At 44.2% G+C, this 18,991-nt stretch overlaps 2 protein-coding genes across 2 annotated transcripts; one reads left to right on the top strand and one right to left on the bottom strand.

Moving 5' to 3' along the window:
• Window positions 1-471: 471 nt before the first annotated feature.
• LOC118359811 (twist-related protein 2-like) lies at window positions 472-4,680 on the bottom strand. The gene is made up of 2 exons (XM_035738593.2): window positions 3,665-4,680; window positions 472-868 (listed from the first exon to the last, which is right to left on the bottom strand). Exon 1 carries the CDS (start codon window positions 4,369-4,371, stop codon window positions 3,790-3,792), a length of 582 nt encoding a protein of 193 aa, XP_035594486.1. The 5' UTR covers window positions 4,372-4,680; the 3' UTR covers window positions 472-868; window positions 3,665-3,789.
• A 7,320-nt stretch (window positions 4,681-12,000) lies between these two features.
• Window positions 12,001-14,410, top strand: LOC118359809 (E3 ubiquitin/ISG15 ligase TRIM25-like). Its single transcript, XM_035738588.1, has one exon. The coding sequence runs from the start codon at window positions 12,052-12,054 to the stop codon at window positions 13,675-13,677; it is 1,626 nt and encodes a 541-aa protein (XP_035594481.1). The 5' UTR covers window positions 12,001-12,051; the 3' UTR covers window positions 13,678-14,410.
• Window positions 14,411-18,991: the final 4,581 nt, after the last annotated feature.

Genomic DNA, 18,991 nt, shown 5'->3' with positions numbered 1-18,991 from the left:
CCTGGTCCACTAATACATCCACATGTGCTTCTGTGGTTGGGCATATCATAGGATTTCTTTCCAACCACACAACCAATAAATATTTTAGAGGCCTTATTTCCCCCAAAAGAACAACAGCTTTATGGGCAATTATACCCTGGTCTGCCTGAGCAGACACTTGGCCCTCATTAAGGAAGTCTGTGCTATAGAGCACAAATTTAGGCTGACAGGGTAACACGTGGATAATCTGCTATCCCAGGTTCTTTAACACACAAACTCAAAGAAGGATAACCGGTGTATTTCTTATGCATTTGGAGTTTAGAAATGTTATTGTGTCATCATCCATCTCCAAATGTTTGGCCATTCATTTTGGATGCTGATGGTGGACGTGTCCATTCTGGTGTAGTCGCAGTACAGGGTGTATATGCTTTAATGTGAGATTGGTAATAAAATGGGGCTGAGAAATATGCTTCAAAGATGCTCAAGTACTCATTTTATTATCTTACACCAACTGATTCCCTTTTAATGAGGAATTGTATGTTGGTTTACAAACAGTTATGTACTACATGTAGTCACACTACAATAGGAATATCCCCATGAATAACTTCAACTTACATTTGTTTACCAAATTGTTTCCAAGTCACAAGTTGCAATTTCCAGGTCCTAAAACTCTATAGTTGTCCCTCTTCTAGACCTGCTAGTAGCTCTGAATCATTGTCCCATAGATTCTGTGTGGGCTCGAGGAAGCTGAGTCTCTTTACAGTACCTCTCCAGAGTGAGGGCAGGCTCATATATTTGATTTAGTTGGTCCAGAGGTGTAGGTCCAAACCAGTAAACAAAGGGATTGCAGACCAACAGGTGGAGGCTTCTCAGTCGCCTTGGTACGGTGCTGGGGAGACAGACACAAGATTCTGTAAGTGCTACGTGTTTCAAACATTCTGCAAGTGTTACGTAATGAAAAATATTCCATTTCCTTTTGTGTTGAAGAAAGCACAAATGATTAGTCCATGATGCCTAACAAAATCACTCTGCACTGTCTAACAGTTAAACTGGTTCAACTCCCAGGGGAAAAAGTCATGGGCATAAAAACTCCATTTAGTATTAAGCTGTTTATGTCCATTTTCCCTGCCCCTGTTTTGTTTGGAGGTCAGTGCTGGGTGTTTTGTTGACCATGTCCTTGTAAAATGTGGTATTTCTATTAAATGGAACTGGATAATATCAATAAACATGCATATAAAAGACAAAAGTAACCTCAAATATAAGTATAAACGTAGAATAGACGGTTAAACGAAAGCCAAAGTGTGTGGCAATAATTTTAGCGACGAGACCAAAGCATGCTAAAACACCCATGTGTATTTGATCTCCTTAATTAATAAGGAAGCCATCTGACAGAGGTGCAACAACTGGTGAGTTATAGCGGCCATCTTGAAAAACACGGATACACATTGATGCCTAAAAAAATCTGTATTTATGTGGCATACAAACACACATACCAAAGCAACCACACGGAATAGCAGGGAGAACATGTGCATACTGTATTCACATGTATATGAATACAAAAGATGAACAGAAAGAGCTAAGCATACTAACTGGAGAATACTGCAGGACCCTAATGAGAAAGGAGCAAAGAAAGTCTTCCTTCAAAGTCAGCTTGAAGACTGAACCATAACAATGACCATCCCAACAAACACTGTCTGAGAATGCATTTCTCATATCTAGCCGCCTATACAGGCCACTTTCATTTCTCATGGTATTAAGTAAGCGATTTAAAGGGTATGTAGCTTTCATTCACCTCCAACGCAATTTCTAGAGGACAGTATTATTTGTGAATGTCACAGAAAATAACTTGTCAACGTGGGCTAGGTTGTAGGAACTCACTGTGCTGAATGTACTATGAATAATACCTCCCTCAGAAGCATGGTAATGGTACATCTTGTGGACAGTTAAATGATATGTTCCGGGTTTTTTCCTGCATTGGGAATGAAGTGGGTAAAGCAGTGGTTTCAAATGGCAAAGGCCAAATGTGTGGCTACTGGTGAAGGGAGGCACAGCCACTGATGAGGCGTCTGACAGCCGTCTTGTCTTCAACATGGATCGGTGGAACTGGACGAATCAATGACACCACTTTCATCAAACTCTGTGGTTTGTGGGAGTGCAGTAAGACAGCCATCACTTCTCCTTTGATAGCTAACTGCTGCATGGTTTCTCACAACCAGTTAGTTCTTGACAAGGCTCAACAAAAACAATCTCATTTTCGTGCAACGTAGCAAGTTTAAGCCAAAATGAAAGGAAAGTATTTCAAAGGAAAGTTTTTGCACCAAAATAAATAAATGGAATTGTTACTTTTTCCACAAGAATTTTTGGCTTCTAATGTAGATTGTTATGAATAGATCAGTGTCTAGGAAATATATGAGACTATGGGATACAATGGGTTATGTATGACACTATGGGATACAATGGGTTATGTATGAGACTATGGGATACAATGAGTTGTGTATGACACTATGGGATACAATGGGTTATGTATGAGACTATGGGATACAATGAGTTATGTATGAGACTATGGGATACAATGGGTTATGTATGAGACTATGGGATACAATAAGTTATGTATGAGACTATGGGATACAATGAGTTATGTATGAGACTATGGGATACAATGAGACTATGGGATACAATGAGTTATGTATGAGACTATGGGATACAATGAGTTATGTATGAGACTATGGGATACAATGAGTTATGTATGAGACTATGGGATACAATGAGTTATGTATGAGACTATGGGATACAATGAGTTGTGTATGAGACTATGGGATACAATGAGTTATGTATGAGACTATGGGATACAATAAGTTATGTATGAGACTATGGGATACAATGAGTTATGTATGAGACTATGGGATACAATAAGTTATGTATGAGACTATGGGATACAATGAGACTATGGGACACAATGAGTTACGTATGAGACTATGGGATACAATGAGTTATGTATGAGACTATGGGATACAATAAGTTATGTATGAGACTATGGGATACAATGAGACTATGGGACACAATGAGTTATGTATGAGACTATGGGATACAATGAGTTATGTATGAGACAATGGGATAATAACATCAAGTCTATGAAGAAGTTGCATATGATTATGTTCATGATTTCTGGTCCAAATGACATTTGTATGTGTGTAGATAATAAAAAGAAGATACCTACTGTAATGGAGCGATTTGTAAGAGTTCAACGCTATGTGTTACAAAATGTATGAAATAACAGCTCTACATCCTCCTATTAGGTCCATAGTCCTGATGATAATCATGGGATACATCAAGCTACTATTTTATATACATGTTCAAAATTAACTGATCTTGTAGAATAGTTATTGTATACCTTGAGTGTAAAAAGAGAATTGTGGTAACCTAAGATGTGTTGTCCTATGACCCTCCCTTGTGATTCACTTACTTGGTAGTAGTTACTGCGTTTCATTCTGACAAATGTCCAGCATGGCATTCAATACTCTAATAAAACACCAGGTGTTGTCCTATGTTTATATCTGATCGCCTTCAGCAGATCAGTTCAATTAGTACTTCTTTGCATGCAATATAAAACAGTGAGATTTTGCTTTGGAAAGATAATATTGAGTATGTATTGTATGGTTTGTATCTCGGCAGTCGGAGTGCATACCTGGTGTAGAATGATAAGAGTTAGATGATGTGAGGATGAGGGTCAGAGAGCAGGGGTCAGAGGTCATGGGAGATTGGCTGGGGCAGGAGAGGAGGGAGGGGGTGTTAGAGAGGTAGGTGACAGGGCTAGTGGGTAGCGGACATGGACCAGGCCCCCTCCATCCTCCACACCGAGAATGCATAGCTGAGTCTCTCGTGGGCTAGGTAGTTACAGCTGGCCAGCTTGGCATCCATCTCGTCGCTCTGCAGGACCTGGTAGAGGAAGTCAATGTAACGCGAGGCCAGCTTTAGGATCTGGATCTTGCTCAGCTTGTCTGAGGGGAGCGTGGGGATGATCTTACGAAGCGAGGCAAAGGCGTCGTTCAGGGACTGCGTCCTTTGGCGCTCCCGTACATTGGCGATCACCCGTTGGTGCTGAGGGTCCTCCAGGGCCTGGCCTGGGATGGGGAGAGGAGACAGGGAGGGCTGGGGACTCTTCTTAGGCCTCTTGGGTCCTGATGGGATCAGACTGTGAGGCCCTCCTGTCGTTGACTTGTTGTCCTCTGTTGGCGATGAAATGTTGTCTTTCCTGGTGACACTCTTGCGCCCGCCAGCCCCTGGTGTTACCAGCACCACAGGGTATTTGATTGGAGCACAGTCTGGCTCCTCCTCGCTGGACACCACCCCTCCCTCAGGGTATTCACCACAGCTTGACGGATCCTCTCTCATGGCAGTCTATCTACCGAACCCTGTTTCTACAGCTACACTTTCTATCCCACTCCTCTGTTCTCTCCTTAAGGCCCTCTTATGTGCTATGCCCCCTTTAGTTTCTCTCTTTTCTGGCAAGCCTGTATATAGAAGTACCCGAAGTGATCTGCCAGGTCTGCTAGCAAGAGAAAGCGAATGGAAAAAATAATCAATTCTCAGAATTGGAAATCCATATGTTGCCTACACCTAGGCATGACAACAATCTAATACTACTATTTGCTCGCTACATTCAGAACAGCAGTTGCATCTAGTATCCTAGATCAATGTAAGACAGCAGCCAACCTGCATCTGGCTTTTTAAAGAAGAAAGAGGATGGAACTTGTAAGTCCCACCCATCTGTTCCACAGATTGGCTCAGCTGGGTTCTAAGGCAGAGCCAGGCCAAGCATAACAGGAAGAGAATGCGTTTGGTGATTGGTAAGGGTAAAGGGCTGAGGCGGAGACAAAGGCACGTGGGTTGACCAATCAGATGGGGATATTCTGGCGTTTTTTTTCCTAGTAGAAGTTGTCCAAGTTTATAGGTTCCAGATTTCTTTCAAAACAAGTCGTTCCCCTCCCCTCCCCCACACCCTTTTTCCCTTCTAAAGTCTCCACAACTCAACACCATCATCAATTCTTTGCGATTTTGGAACGTAGGAAATACTTGAAAGTCAAAAGAGAGAGGCTTCAAAAGTGCTTCCCTTTACCGTTTGAAATCCAGACAATACATGATATACTATAACTCCTCATCAGTGTTCCCAGTTTTCTTCAAATAATTAAAGATGTCAGTAGTTTTAGGTGGATAGATACTATGGTACTAGGTTATTGTTATCTTTCGTCTGTAGCCTACATAACTGAGTCATCTGCCCATACTCTGGATGAAAGGCACAGTTTCACTGGATTCAGTTCCACAGTTTCATTCGTTTTGTAAATCAGAACAAGCATCAGCGACAGTGTTTTCAGAATGCTTTTATTTTACTGGAGTCTTGGCGCAGTGTTCTGAGCAGTAGGCTAAAGGGGAAACTGGCATACCAGAGTAGCAGTGAAGTCTAATAGCAAAATTAGCTCAAGCAAAGGAAAGAATGAGAGGTTCTGAATCTAAGGGGTGCCTCTGGGAACCTTTGTTTCATCCTCTGTGCCAGAACAAGAACACAGCCTTCAGTTCTACCACCATCAGTAGGTTCTCAAATATGGCACATATCCACAACAGAGAATAAAACTATTGTTTGATTTTCAGTCCAAAACAGTTCAATGAACGACCTCCAACTTAAAAGTGCACTTAATATACATCAGGAATATTGAATTGTGTCGCACTACAGATACAATGTTAAGACATTAAATCACTTGAGTGCATTTAGTATGAGGTTTGGGTTATTCTCTGAAGAAACTTCTTCTTGTCTAGATACTTACAATAAACAAACACCTACTACTGTCTTACCTATAAATACATCATTAACATGTGTCAGACTTCCACTGTCCAGCCCAGATGGGCGGTAAAGGCTGTGGATTTGAAATCATTCCATTGGTGTCATCGGGAAACTGACCTCCTGAATGTATACCAAACACTGGTCAATGTCTAAGCCTAGTATAAACAAACAACATTACTTTCAAAGGGTGTAGAGGCACAGCATCTGGACAATTGGGTGTCATTGTTAGGAGGCAGAATGCATTCATTATGTTGTGTGTACCATTCAGGAATGTAAAGGTCCATTTCAAATGTAGCTCTTTAAACAAATCAGCTTGTGTGTCCTTTCCGGAGTCATCAAGACGCCTGTTAATGATCAAACTATTTATAAATCACAATCCCATTGAACACCCTCACCGTAAAAATAAATATCTCAGAGCTAATGGAATAATGGAAAATTGATACCAGGGTTGATATAAACACACATATACACAGCACATTTCTAGAGAGGGGCCAAGCGTGCTCACAATGGCCTGTGTTGTATGGAAGCCCCCCCCCCCCCGCCCCAGAGATAGCCGACGTCTGGAAAAGGGAAGAAATCTGACTTCTCCTGTTTGAACTGCACGCTCAAACGAGGACTTAGCCTAAATATTTCCACTGAGAGAGACGGCAAAATATATTATCCCATGATGAGGTTATATACACACCCTGGCGCATATGCACACACACACATACACACCTACATGCCCTTACACACACACATGCACCACATGCATAGACAGACATGCATATATACACCAACATCCCAGTAACACAAACATTACTTCATCATTTGATATATAGATGTGATGACAGGGCATGACTATACCTGATACCTTTATTCAATCAGAGAAACAGTGAATAATCTCCAGTTCAGATATAAAAGGAGAGGTGTTTAAGAACAGGCAGATGTCGTCCTCTGGCTGGTTCTACCTCGCGTGTCACTATGTCATTGTCTCTGTAACATGGTGGAATGCCTGACAGGAAAAACAAGAAGGACCCACGCTCAGAGAAGAAAAAGGGAACGAACGAAGGAGAGAGGCCGGGAGAGAAAAGTCTCCCCAAACAGAACCAGATGGAGGGTGTAGGGCGCTCTTTGATCTCTACTCTGCCTGATTGATGTTGCACATTTCATTTCCTCGTCAGGGATGTGACATAATGTTTCGGCCACTATTTTCTCTTTTTTACTCTCTCTCTCTCTCTCTCTCTCTTTTCTTTGCGGTGGTCAACACACCAAACAATGAAAAGACATCAAAACTGTGACCATCGAAACCAAAAATGCTGGAAAAGACAACTTGACTGGAAATAGTTCTGAACCCACCAGTTCTGCTAAATCTACTTGTAAATGGACTGAAGTAGCTCACAGCTAGCGTATCAGAGTAAGACACAGTGGAACTGCTGTGAGGGAGGGAGCATGTCTATATTATAGCATGGCTGACATCCATAGGAATGTCTAATGCTTTAGCTGTGACCTCAGTCTACATCGAATTCAACAAAAGAAATGAGCAGTCGTGAAGCAGAGATCTCCAAAGTGTAACCCACTAAGATTTAACGATGGCTGCAAACACACTGCTTTGATATCTCATTTCCTGAGAACTCATTTTGCCGTCAGAGTCCCTATTTAATATACATTGTGGAAGGTGGTGAGTGAGATATGACTCAACATAGGGAGTTTTCAATTATTCTTGCAATATTTTGTGTGTGAAACGTTGGCAGCCTTGAAGCAAAACTCGATTGCACGTTCAATTACTGTTTGTTTTCCACATGCCAGATACTTTTAAATAACACTCAGACCAATCCCAAAGAATAGAAGCTAACAAAGTGATGAATTGCACAAATTCCAACAGGGACACTATCCCCTCCCTTCTGTGACAGAGGCACTGTTCACCCCACTGCCCAAAGCTGTGGGACACCCCCACATCTGGCCTCCATTTCCTCCAGTAAAGAGACACTTCCTGTGGGCAGGCTTCGAAGGGGGAAGGGGGCTGCACGTCTAAAGTTTGGGTATGCTGAGCGGGTGCAGGAGGGGCAGAGGTGATATAGATTGGACACAGGTCAGGGTCAGAGGGGTATCCACTAATGTTATGGTTAGAGCAGGAATGGGCACGGCTTGGATAACAGACAGTTGCAGTGAATAAGCTTTATTGTCTGTGTTTCTGAACTACTGAAATCTCATTGGCTCCTTAACATATCTAAAAGTTTCAAAATGACAGACAGTTAATTGGCTGCATTCACGTGATACCTTAGGAAATGTAAATAGATGTTTGATAGAAGAAGGCCTAAAAGGTAGTACTGTGTTAAGTGAACTACTGTATAGCAAACAGTATGTACAGTAACAGTATGTACAGGTAGTAGGAATAAAAGTGGTGTGTTCTTTATAATTGACGTTGCTTGAATATCTGTGGGATATGTTCCACATTTGAGGAACTTGAAGTTGGCTTTTGTAAAATCCCTCTTAATGTTAGAAAAAACATCTGTTTCTTTACTGTTCCAAGATGGGGGTTTAGAATCCACTTTTATGGATAAAGTTAATAAACCCCCCAAAAATATGCAGGTCTTACTGATTCTTTCCAAGGATTTCTGACAAATCTCTTTCTCTCTCTCTCATTTTGGAGAAAGGGGTGCAATAAAATGAATAAAGAAAGTGGTGCTACTTCAAAGCCCGGCTTATTACCAGGAGCTTGGTACCTGTGGAGCCACTTCAAAGCCCGGCTTATTACCAGGAGCTTGGTACCCGTGGAGCCACTTCAAAGCCCGGCTTATTACCAGGAGCTTGGTACCTGTGGAGCCACTTCAAAGCCCGGCTTATTACCAGGAGCTTGGTACCTGTGGAGCCACTTCAAAGCCCGGCTTATTACCAGGAGCTTGGTATCTGTGGAGCCACTTCAAAGCCCGGCTTATTAATAGGAGCTTGGTACCCGTGGAGCCACTTCAAAGCCCGGCTTATTAATAGGAGCTTGTTACCCGTGGAGCCACTTCAAAGCCCGGCTTATTACCAGGAGCTTGGTACCCGTGGAGCCACTTCAAAGCCCGGCTTATTACCAGGAGCTTGGTACCCGTGGAGCCACTTCAAAGCCTGGCTTATTACCAGGAGCTTGGTACCCGTGGAGCCACTTCAAAGCCCGGCTTAATACCAGGAGTTTGGTACCCGTGGAGCCACTTCAAAGCCTGGCTTATTACCAGGAGCTTGGTACCCGTGGAGCCACTTCAAAGACCGGCTTATTACCAGGAGCTTGGTACCCGTGGAGCCACGTCAAAGCCCGGCTTATTACCAGGAGCTTGGTACCCGTGGAGCCACTTCAAAGCCTGGCTTATTACCAGGAGTTTGGTACCCGTGGAGCCACTTCAAAGCCTGGCTTATTACCAGGAGCTTGGTACCCGTGGAGCCACTTCAAAGCCTGGCTTATTACCAGGAGTTTGGTACCCGTGGAGCCACTTCAAAGCCTGGCTTATTACCAGGAGCTTGGTACCCGTGGAGCCACTTCAAAGCCCGGCTTATTACCAGGAGCTTGGTACATGTGGAGCCACTTCAAAGCCCGGCTTATTACCAGGAGCTTGGTACCCGTGGAGCCACTTCAAAGCCCGGCTTATTACCAGGAGTTTGGTACGTGTGGAGCCACTTCAAAGCCCAGCTTATTACCAGGAGCTTGGTACCTGTGGAGCCACTTCAAAGCCCGGCTTATTACCAGGAGTTTGGTACCTGTGGAGCCACTTCAAAGCCCGGCTTATTACCAGGAGTTTGGTACCTGTGGAGCCACTTCAAAGCCCTGCTTATTACCAGGAGCTTGGTACCTGTGGAGCCACTTCAAAGCCCGGCTTATTACCAGGAGTTTGGTACCTGTGGAGCCACTTCAAAGCCCGGCTTATTACCAGGAGTTTGGTACCTGTGGAGCCACTTCAAAGCCCGACTTATTACCAGGAGCTTGGTACCTGTGGAGCCACTTCAAAGCCCGGCTTATTACCAGGAGCTTGGTACCTGTGGAGCCACTTCAAAGCCCAGCTTATTACCAGGAGCTTGGTACCTGTGGAGCCACTTCAAAGCCCAGCTTATTACCAGGAGCTTGGTACCTGTGGAGCCACTTCAAAGCCCAGCTTATTACCAGGAGTTTGTTACCTGTGGTGCCACTTCAAAGCCCAGCTTATTACCAGGAGCTTGGTACCTGTGGTGCCACTTCAAAGCCCAGCTTATTACCAGGAGCTTGGTACCTGTGGTGCCACTTCAAAGCCCAGCTTATTACCAGGAGCTTGGTACCTGTGGTGCCACTTCAAAGCCCAGCTTATTACCAGGAGTTTGGTACCTGTGGTGCCACTTCAAAGCCCGGCTTATTACCAGGAGTTTGTTACCTGTGGTGCCACTTCAAAGCCCGGCTTATTACCAGGAGTTTGGTACCTGTGGTGCCACTTCAAAGCCCAGCTTATTACCATGAGTTTGTTACCTGTGGTGCCACTTCAAAGCCCAGCTTATTACCAGGAGTTTGTTACCTGTGGTGCCACTTCAAAGCCCTGCTTATTACCAGGAGTTTGTTACCTGTGGAGCCACTTCAAAGCCTGGCTTATTACCAGGAGTTTGTTACCTGTGGTGCCACTTCAAAGCCTGGCTTATTACCAGGAGTTTGTTACCTGTGGAGCCACTTCAAAGCCCGGCTTATTACCAGGAGTTTGTTACCTGTGGAGCCACTTCAAAGCCTGGCTTATTACCAGGAGTTTGTTACCTGTGGTGCCACTTCAAAGCCTGGCTTATTACCAGGAGCTTGGTACCTGTGGAGCCACTTCAAAGCCCGGCTTATTACCAGGAGTTTGTTACCTGTGGTGCCACTTCAAAGCCCGGCTTATTACCAGGAGTTTGTTACCTGTGGAGCCACTTCAAAGCCCGGCTTATTACCAGGAGTTTGTTACCTGTGGTGCCACTTCAAAGCCCGGCTTATTACCAGGAGTTTGTTACCTGTGGAGCCACTTCAAAGCCTGGCTTATTACCAGGAGTTTGTTACCTGTGGTGCCACTTCAAAGCCCAGCTTATTACCAGGAGTTTGGTACCTGTGGTGCCACTTCAAAGCCCAGCTTATTACCAGGAGTTTGGTACCTGTGGTGCCATAGGAGTTTTAATATGCACTGCGAAATGGCACATGCCCTCGCAAATCAGGTTTTTCCTTTGTTCTTACAGTAAACTATCAGCCTCTTACTACCTAAATGACCATTTATAAATATCAACTCAAATCAATTACAACTGCCATTATAGTGCTGCACTATTCTCTTCAAACCACTGTAGCACAGTCAAAGTCAAGTCCCGGTCCAGATATCCAGCAGAGGACGCCAAAGTCCCTCTAACAATGGATTAGGAGTGGATGTGTGGATGGATAGTGATCCTGGAATGTATTTTTAATACTCTCCCTGACATACTGTCAACATCCAAGATACAATGCATGAAAACTAGTCTGTTTATTGTTTAGTGTTGTTATTTTAGTATATGAATATACTAAAAAATATAGGCCTAATGTTTCATTTGTTTCATCAGTCTGTTTGTTGTTTGTTATCTAGGCCATATGTTTTTTGTAATGATGTATGTCATTTTTTCACCAGGAGGGCCACCAGGAGGGCCAACTGACAAGCCCCTGTATGTAATGTGTATATGACAAATAAACAAACTTGAACTTGCTGGACTTTTGACCTTTTTTACTTCCCTGTTTAGTCTTGAACCCTGCACTGAATTTGAGGTTTGCTTATTGTTAGCATGCTAAATAAATAAACAAAAAATAGAGACCTCTTCTTGTCGACCTCAATTAAACCTTGTAACCTCTGTACAAACATAAAACAAAACAAACATTTTTTAGAGTGAGGTGTTTACAGTAAACACGATACGATGGTACAAGTGTTTATACAGTATGTACAATACTGAGTTCCCCCATCTCACATTGCAGTTTCCTCAATGTGACGGAGGGGTTTCAATCATTGTGACTGAGTTATATTTTTTTAAAGACTTTTGGTTATTGGATTCAGAACATATTTTAATAACAATGTGTACTGGCAGCTTACTGTCAAGGACTGCCCCTAATGGCAGGAATCTTGGGACAATAACCTCTCGGAATGTTGCTCAGCACACATTTCAACTTTGCTTTTACCAGCAGATATCAAAGCTTACTTCCTTGACTTGCTCTCATTCCCTCTGTCTCTTCAGTGTGTGTAGAGTCCAGTGTGGAGAATTCAAGTGAATAAGGAAGGACCATGCCTCTGTCTAAACCAGAGAAGCTGTTAGAACATGAGCTCAGCTGCCCTATCTGCCTGCAGCTCTACACGGATCCCGTGTATCTGCCCTGTGGCCATAACTACTGCCTGGCCTGCATTCAGAAGGCTACAGATGTCAGCGGTGGAGAGAAGAGCCTGCCTCAATGCCCTGAGTGTAGAGAAGAGTACGGCGGTACAGAGACACTGCAAAGGAACTTCAAGCTCTGCGGCATCATAGAAGGCTACAGGGCCGTTGTGCCAGCAGACCGCCTGAAGAGAGAGCCGCTGAAGGTGCGCTGTGACCACTGCCTGGACTTAGAGACACTGGCCATCAAGACCTGCCTAAAGTGTGAGGTGTCCCTGTGTGCCAGGCACCTGCAGCACCACACTGAGAGGGAGTCCTTCAGGACCCATGACTTGGTGGAGCCCCAGACTGAGCTGGGCCAGAGAGGTTGTGCCATCCATGGACGCCTACTGGAGTACTTCTGCGCCAGCGACATGACCTCTCTCTGCGCCAACTGCTTCATTGAGGGCACCCACCAGAATCATGATGTCCTGACGTTCGAGGCAGCCGAGGAGGAAATGAGGCGGGCCCTGGAGATTCAGAGCAAGGCGGTGGCCAACAGGCTGCAGCTGACCGAGACCCTGCTACAGAGGGCTGCTGAGGACCAGGGCACCTCTGAGGCTGTGGGAGACAAGCTGCTGTCCAAGTCTGTGGATTTGATGGACAGCATGGCCGGCCTGGTGAGCAGGTACAAGGACAGGATGAGCCTGCTGCTGGAAAAGGAGAGAGGCCATCAGAGGGAGAGCTGGCAGAGTGGCCTGGGGCTTCTAGAAGAACAGCAGCAGCAGCTGATGGAGGCCCACCAGCGCACCACTGAGGCCCTCACAGAGACAGAGAAGTGTCTGTTCATCAACAGGTTCCTGCTAATTGAGCCCCAGCTCAGGGAGGTCGTGACGGGTACCGTGGCCAGAGTGCCCAACAAGGTCCCTCTGAACCCCAAGCGGCTCCAGGCCAGCCTGAGGATGGAGGACTTCAGGGCAGAGATGGCTCGGCTCCTCCAGTCTCTCCACGTCCTGCTAAACCCTCTGGAGCTGACCTTTAACCTCAGCACAGCCCACACCAGCCTGCTGCTCTCCAACGACCTGCAGACAGTCAAATACAGTGGTACCAAGCAGGCCTACGCTGAAAACCCAGAGAGGTTCAGTACCGCACCCCAGGTCCTGTGCTCCCAGGGCTTCACCAGTGGGGAGCACATCTGGGTGGTGGAGGTGGGCGACCAGAGCATGTGGTCAGTGGGCTTGTGCTACAAGAGCATGCCCAGGAGGGGTGACCACAGCCGGCTGGGGCATAACCCGGCCTCCTGGCGTTTGCAGTGGAAGAACAAGAAGCTGACGGCGTGCCATGCCTCCTCAAACGTGGCGCTGGCGGAGATGGCCAATCAGCCACTGAGGGTGGAGGTGGCTCTGGACTATGAGGGGGGAACACTGATCTTCCACAGCACCAAGGACCGTCGGGAACATCTGCACACGTTCAGGGCTGTGTTCAGAGAGGCTGTGTACCCTGCGTTCAGCATCCTCTCCACCAGAGAACAGTCCTGGATCACGCTACAGAGTGGAGTGTAACCCTCCCTCAGCCTCCCACTTAGTCCACCTGGGCTTGAAATGCCTTTGCTTCTGACTAACCAAAGAAATACCTTACTTATTATTATGATTATTACAGATAAATATATGGGTAAAATGGGTAAATCTAAATCTCTGTTTGAAAACATCTATGAATATTCAAAAATGTGTTCCATGCTAGTCATTTAGTTGCTCCTTTTTGTTGCACAGTACATCATCAGTCATTGTCAGTATAGATGTATCTTGTTATTCACAATGAAAGGAACGCCAGCTTCTGATTGAGTTTGGTGCATGGCTAAATTCAGTAAATAGCCATATCTATGTGGTGTTATGCTATTTAGGTGTTTTAGAGCTGATAAAGTGCAAAATAATGTGCCATAGTACATGTGAATATCAGCTACTTTATTTTCAAATTTGACAGTTGTTGACAACATGTCAAGAAATGTGTGCGTTGTAATTTTATTTGAAAATCAGTCCACTTTGGAATCATAATGTACAGAATAAAACAGTTATATTGCTATTGTGCCTTGCTGATTTGTTGTCTTTGATTCAAGGCTTGTATTGCTGAATCTGCACAGTCCTTCGTTTGTTGTCAAAATTCCATGTCTTTGCATCCTACATGCACACAAACTTGTGCATTGGCCCAACAACCTACTGTCAGGAGCTAATACTATGAAAGATTTAACCTGTATAAATAAAAATGAGCAACAGGATGTAGGTCCACAGTTCATTTGAGTTTAAGGCAATGTTCTGTTGTAACCAGACACCAGAGATCATGTCTCATTTCTCCATCACTAAATACATTTTTATTGATGTAGTGGTATTGTGTTCAAATGATTGTTGATGCACTGTCTATTTAAGCAGATTATATTTGTGTACCTGTTTTTCAAATCATTACTGTAAGTCAAATAAATCAGTGTGTGTTTATTTAATGAAAATAATGTATGTCTCTGAGCCTCCTTTGGCTTTTGAAATGGTCAGTCTCATCATGTGGGCGTTAGGAAAAACATTTGAAGATATTTACATACACAGCCCTGATTGGTTGATAGGATGGTCTAAATAGTTTGACAGTTGTTTCAAAAGCTGTGCTCCCATGGTAGCCTATTTTCTTTATTTAACTAGGCAAGTCAGTTAAGAACAAATTATTATTTACAATGGTGGCCTAGGAACAGTGGGTTAACTGCCTTGTTCAGGGGCAGAACGACAGATTTTTACCTTGTCAGCTCAGGGATTCGATCTACTGGCCCTACACTCTAATCTCTAGGATACCTGCCGCCTAGCTACTGTCTATTTAGATAACATTCCACTCCTTGTACTGTGTCATATGCGAAAGTTGTTTAGCATGACAAGGAGTGGCAAGAAGGGGAATGATAGTGAAGCAGACTGCTACCCAGACTACTCCCATAGTGCCTCTTCAAGAACAATAGATGAACCTTGACAATCTGGTTTAAAAATACATTTCTCACACTAACTTTCTCACTTTAATATATGATTTAATGCAGTCAGAAAATAATCTTTAGCAAAGGGACAGGTGATTGATTGTGCTAATGCGGCTACAACGTAGGGATCCTACCACGATAAAATATGATTTGTTTTTAATCTATGGTTGACTAAATGTCCACATCCTCACTAATGATTTCCGAGAAGCAGAGCAGACATTCTCCTTATGATGGAGCAGTGATGACACGCGATATGACATTGCTTCTCTCTTCCCGACCAACCTGCTTATCCAGCTGTTCTTCTTCGTTGATATCATGGCCGTCTGCAAACAAAAGTTTCAGGTGCACGTCGCCACCTACTGTGCTGGAATGTACAATCAATCATGATCTGTCCAATTCTGTACTACCATTAAAAACATTTTAAAATAAATCCCTATAAACTTATACTTCACCCTCCCCCTAAAAATAGGTACTTTACTCAACACACATCTCTTACAGTGTGCCACGCATTCCTTGACATCCTTTTCCATAGATTCCCAGTAAATCCGCTGTCTCGTGAGCCACAATGTGCGCTGCTGACCCTGATGACCAGCATCATCATGAACTCCCTTCAACACAAGGCCTCTTAAAGACACAGGTACGACATACTGGAATATGTTCTTCTTACACACTGGGTGTTTTGAGACACGATACAGAATCCCTAACCGCATGGTGAGTTTTCCCCACTGTCTCAGAGTATAAACTGTTTCTTTAGTTTCAAGGACTCTCTCCTAGATGGGCGCCGGCCTCTATCTACAAAGACTCTGCTGATGATAGGATCCAGCGACTGGTTATTATACAGCTCCTTGTGCGTAAGGACAGGTCAAGGGCTCTGACCCATGGACATCAACTTCTCAAGATGCTGCACATGTGAAACAGCCCTCACTGTGGCACCATCATCCCATCGGCGGTGGGCATGGAGGACAGCAGACACCTCTTCACAGGAAACCAACCCACTGACATCGTCTCCAGCTCTACTGGCCTATTCAAACTGGTCCTTGTGTGCAACTTTATTCATAATCTAGGGGAACAACATCACACTGCTACATGTACACTTGATATTAATATCAAGAACCCTAATGGCTAAGAAAAGGGAGCTAGTAAAGGTAGAGGAGCTACAGTAGATAAGGATGAAAGAGGAATGGAAAGGAGGAAAGGGAGATGGCAAAGGAAGGAAGAAAGGAAGCTAGGATATGAGGAAATGAAATTATGCAAGGGAACAGGAAAGGAGAAAAGGAAGCACAGAAAGGATAGGAGGAAAGGAAACGAAGAAAGGAAACTAGGAAAATGAATAGTAGGGATGTCACGTTCTGACCTTAGTTCCTTTGTTTTTGTCTTTGTTTTAGTATGGTCAGGGAGTGAGTTGGGGTGGGCAGTCGATCTTTGTTTTTGTCTTTGTTTTAGTATGGTCAGGGCGTGAGTTGGGGTGGGCAGTCAATGTTTGTTTTTGTCTTTGTTTTAGTATGGTCAGGGAGTGAGTTGGGGTGGGCAGTCGATGTTTGTTTTTGTCTTTGTTTTAGTATGGTCAGGGAGTGAGTTGGGGTGGGCAGTCGATGTTTGTTTTTGTCTTTGTTTTAGTATGGTCAGGGAGTGAGTTGGGGTGGGCAGTCGATGTTTGTTTTTGTCTTTGTTTTAGTATGGTCAGGGAGTGAGTTGGGGTGGGCAGTCGATGTTTGTTTTTGTCTTTGTTTTAGTATGGTCAGGGAGTGAGTTGGGGTGGGCAGTCGATGTTTGTTTTTGTCTTTGTTTTAGTATGGTCAGGGGGTGAGTTGGGGTGGGCAGTCGATGTTTGTTTTTGTCTTTGTTTTAGTATGGTCAGGGAGTGAGTTGGGGTGGGCAGTCGATCTTTGTTTTTGTCTTTGTTTTAGTATGGTCAGGGCGTGAGTTGGGGTGGGCAGTCGATGTTTGATTTTGTCTTTGTTTTAGTATGGTCAGGGAGTGAGTTGGGGTGGGCAGTCCATGTTTGTTTTTGTCTTTGTTTTAGTATGGTCAGGGGGTGAGTTGGGGTGGGCAGTCGATGTTTGTTTTTGTCTTTGTTTTAGTATGGTCAGGGAGTGAGTTGGGGTGGGCAGTCAATGTTTGTTTTTGTCTTTGTTTTAGTATGGTCAGGGAGTGAGTTGGGGTGGGCAGTCGATGTTTGTTTTTGTCTTTGTTTTAGTATGGTCAGGGGGTGAGTTGGGGTGGGCAGTCAATGTTTGTTTTTGTCTTTGTTTTAGTATGGTCAGGGGGTGAGTTGGGGTGGGCAGTCAATGTTTGTTTTTGTCTTTGTTTTAGTATGGTCAGGGCGTGAGTTGGGGTGGGCAGTCGATGTTTGTTTTTGTCTTTGTTTTAGTATGGTCAGGGCGTGAGTTGGGGTGGGCAGTCGATGTTTGTTTTTGTCTTTGTTTTAATATGGTCAGGGAGTGAGTTGGGGTGGGCAGTCGATATTTTTTTTTATGTCTTTGTTTTAGTATGGTCAGGGGGTGAGTTGGGGTGGGCAGTCAATGTTTGTTTTTGTCTTTGTTTTAGTATGGTCAGGGGGTGAGTTGGGGTGGGCAGTCAATGTTTGTTTTTGTCTTTGTTTTAGTATGGTCAGGGGGTGAGTTGGGGTGGGCAGTCAATGTTTGTTTTTGTCTTTGTTTTAGTATGGTCAGGGGGTGAGTTGGGGTGGGCAGTCAATGTTTGTTTTTGTCTTTGTTTTAGTATGGTCAGGGCGTGAGTTGGGGTGGGCAGTCGATGTTTGTTTTTGTCTTTGTTTTAGTATGGTCAGGGCGTGAGTTGGGGTGGGCAGTCAATGTTTGTTTTTGTCTTTGTTTTAGTATGGTCAGGGAGTGAGTTGGGGTGGGCAGTCGATGTTTGTTTTTGTCTTTGTTTTAGTATGGTCAGGGCGTGGGTTGGGGTGGGCAGTCGATGTTTGTTTTTCTATGTTAGTTTTTGAGTTCGGCCTAGTATGGTTCTCAATCAGAGGCAGCTGTCAATTGTTGTCCCTGATTGAGAATCATACTTAGGTAGCCTGTGTTTCACTTTTGGTTTGTGGGTGTTTGTTTCCGTGTGTGTGTTTGGGCCACACGGTATTGTTTCATTTGTTCACAACGTTTATTGTTTTGTTCCAGTGTTCAGTTTGTTTATTAAAAAGACATGAACACTTACCACGCTGCACCTTGGTCCTCCTCTCTATCTCCAGACGATATCCGTTACAAGAGGAAAGGGAGTTAAGAACAAAACGGAACATTGTATCTTGTAACATTGTGGCAATATTTTGATATTGATCTGCTGTCACATTGTGTCAAAATATCACAAAATAATGTACTGTATGTCATAAAATCAAGTTCAACTTTGACTCTGCAATTCTTTGAGTTTTTCGGGCAAGGATAGATTGGCCAATATCGTCAACTATACCGCCAAGTTATAAAGAGTTTAAGTATCTTATAGGCTGTTAGTAGAAGTCTAATTAATGTATAGATTGTTTATAAATCAGTTAGGCTAAACAGTTATAACTCATTCTGAAAAATGATGTGACGTGTAACTACTTATAAGCCCTTGTCACGCATACTACCGAAGGTCTCCTTTCCTCTCTCTCCTCTTCTCCTTTCCTCTCTCTCCTCTCTCCTCTCTCTCCTCTTCTCCTTTCCTCTCTCTCCTCTCTCTCCTCTTCTCCTTTCCTCTCTCTCCTCTCTCCTCTCTCCTCTCTCTCCTCTTCTCCTTTCATCTCTCTCCTCTCTCCTCTCTCTCCTCTTCTCCTTTCCTCTCTCTCCTCTCTCCTTTCCTCTCTCTCCTCTCTCCTCTCTCTCCTCTTCTCCTTTCCTCTCTCTCCTCTCTCCTCTCTCTCCTCTCTCTCCTCTTCTCCTTTCCTCTCTCTC

This window comes from Oncorhynchus keta, chromosome 27, assembly GCF_023373465.1.
Source record: "Oncorhynchus keta strain PuntledgeMale-10-30-2019 chromosome 27, Oket_V2, whole genome shotgun sequence".
NCBI classification, from domain to species: domain Eukaryota; kingdom Metazoa; phylum Chordata; class Actinopteri; order Salmoniformes; family Salmonidae; genus Oncorhynchus; species Oncorhynchus keta.
Note: the sequence above shows the minus strand (reverse complement) of the source record. Positions and strands in the feature narration are given on the sequence as shown.

Bases quoted from the DNA above. Each gene is read 5' to 3' on its own strand.
- LOC118359811 (XM_035738593.2), bottom strand. From the start codon at position 4,371: ATGAGAGAGGATCCGTCAAGCTGTGGTGAATACCCTGAGGGAGGGGTG.
- LOC118359809 (XM_035738588.1), top strand. From the start codon at position 12,052: ATGCCTCTGTCTAAACCAGAGAAGCTGTTAGAACATGAGCTCAGCTGC.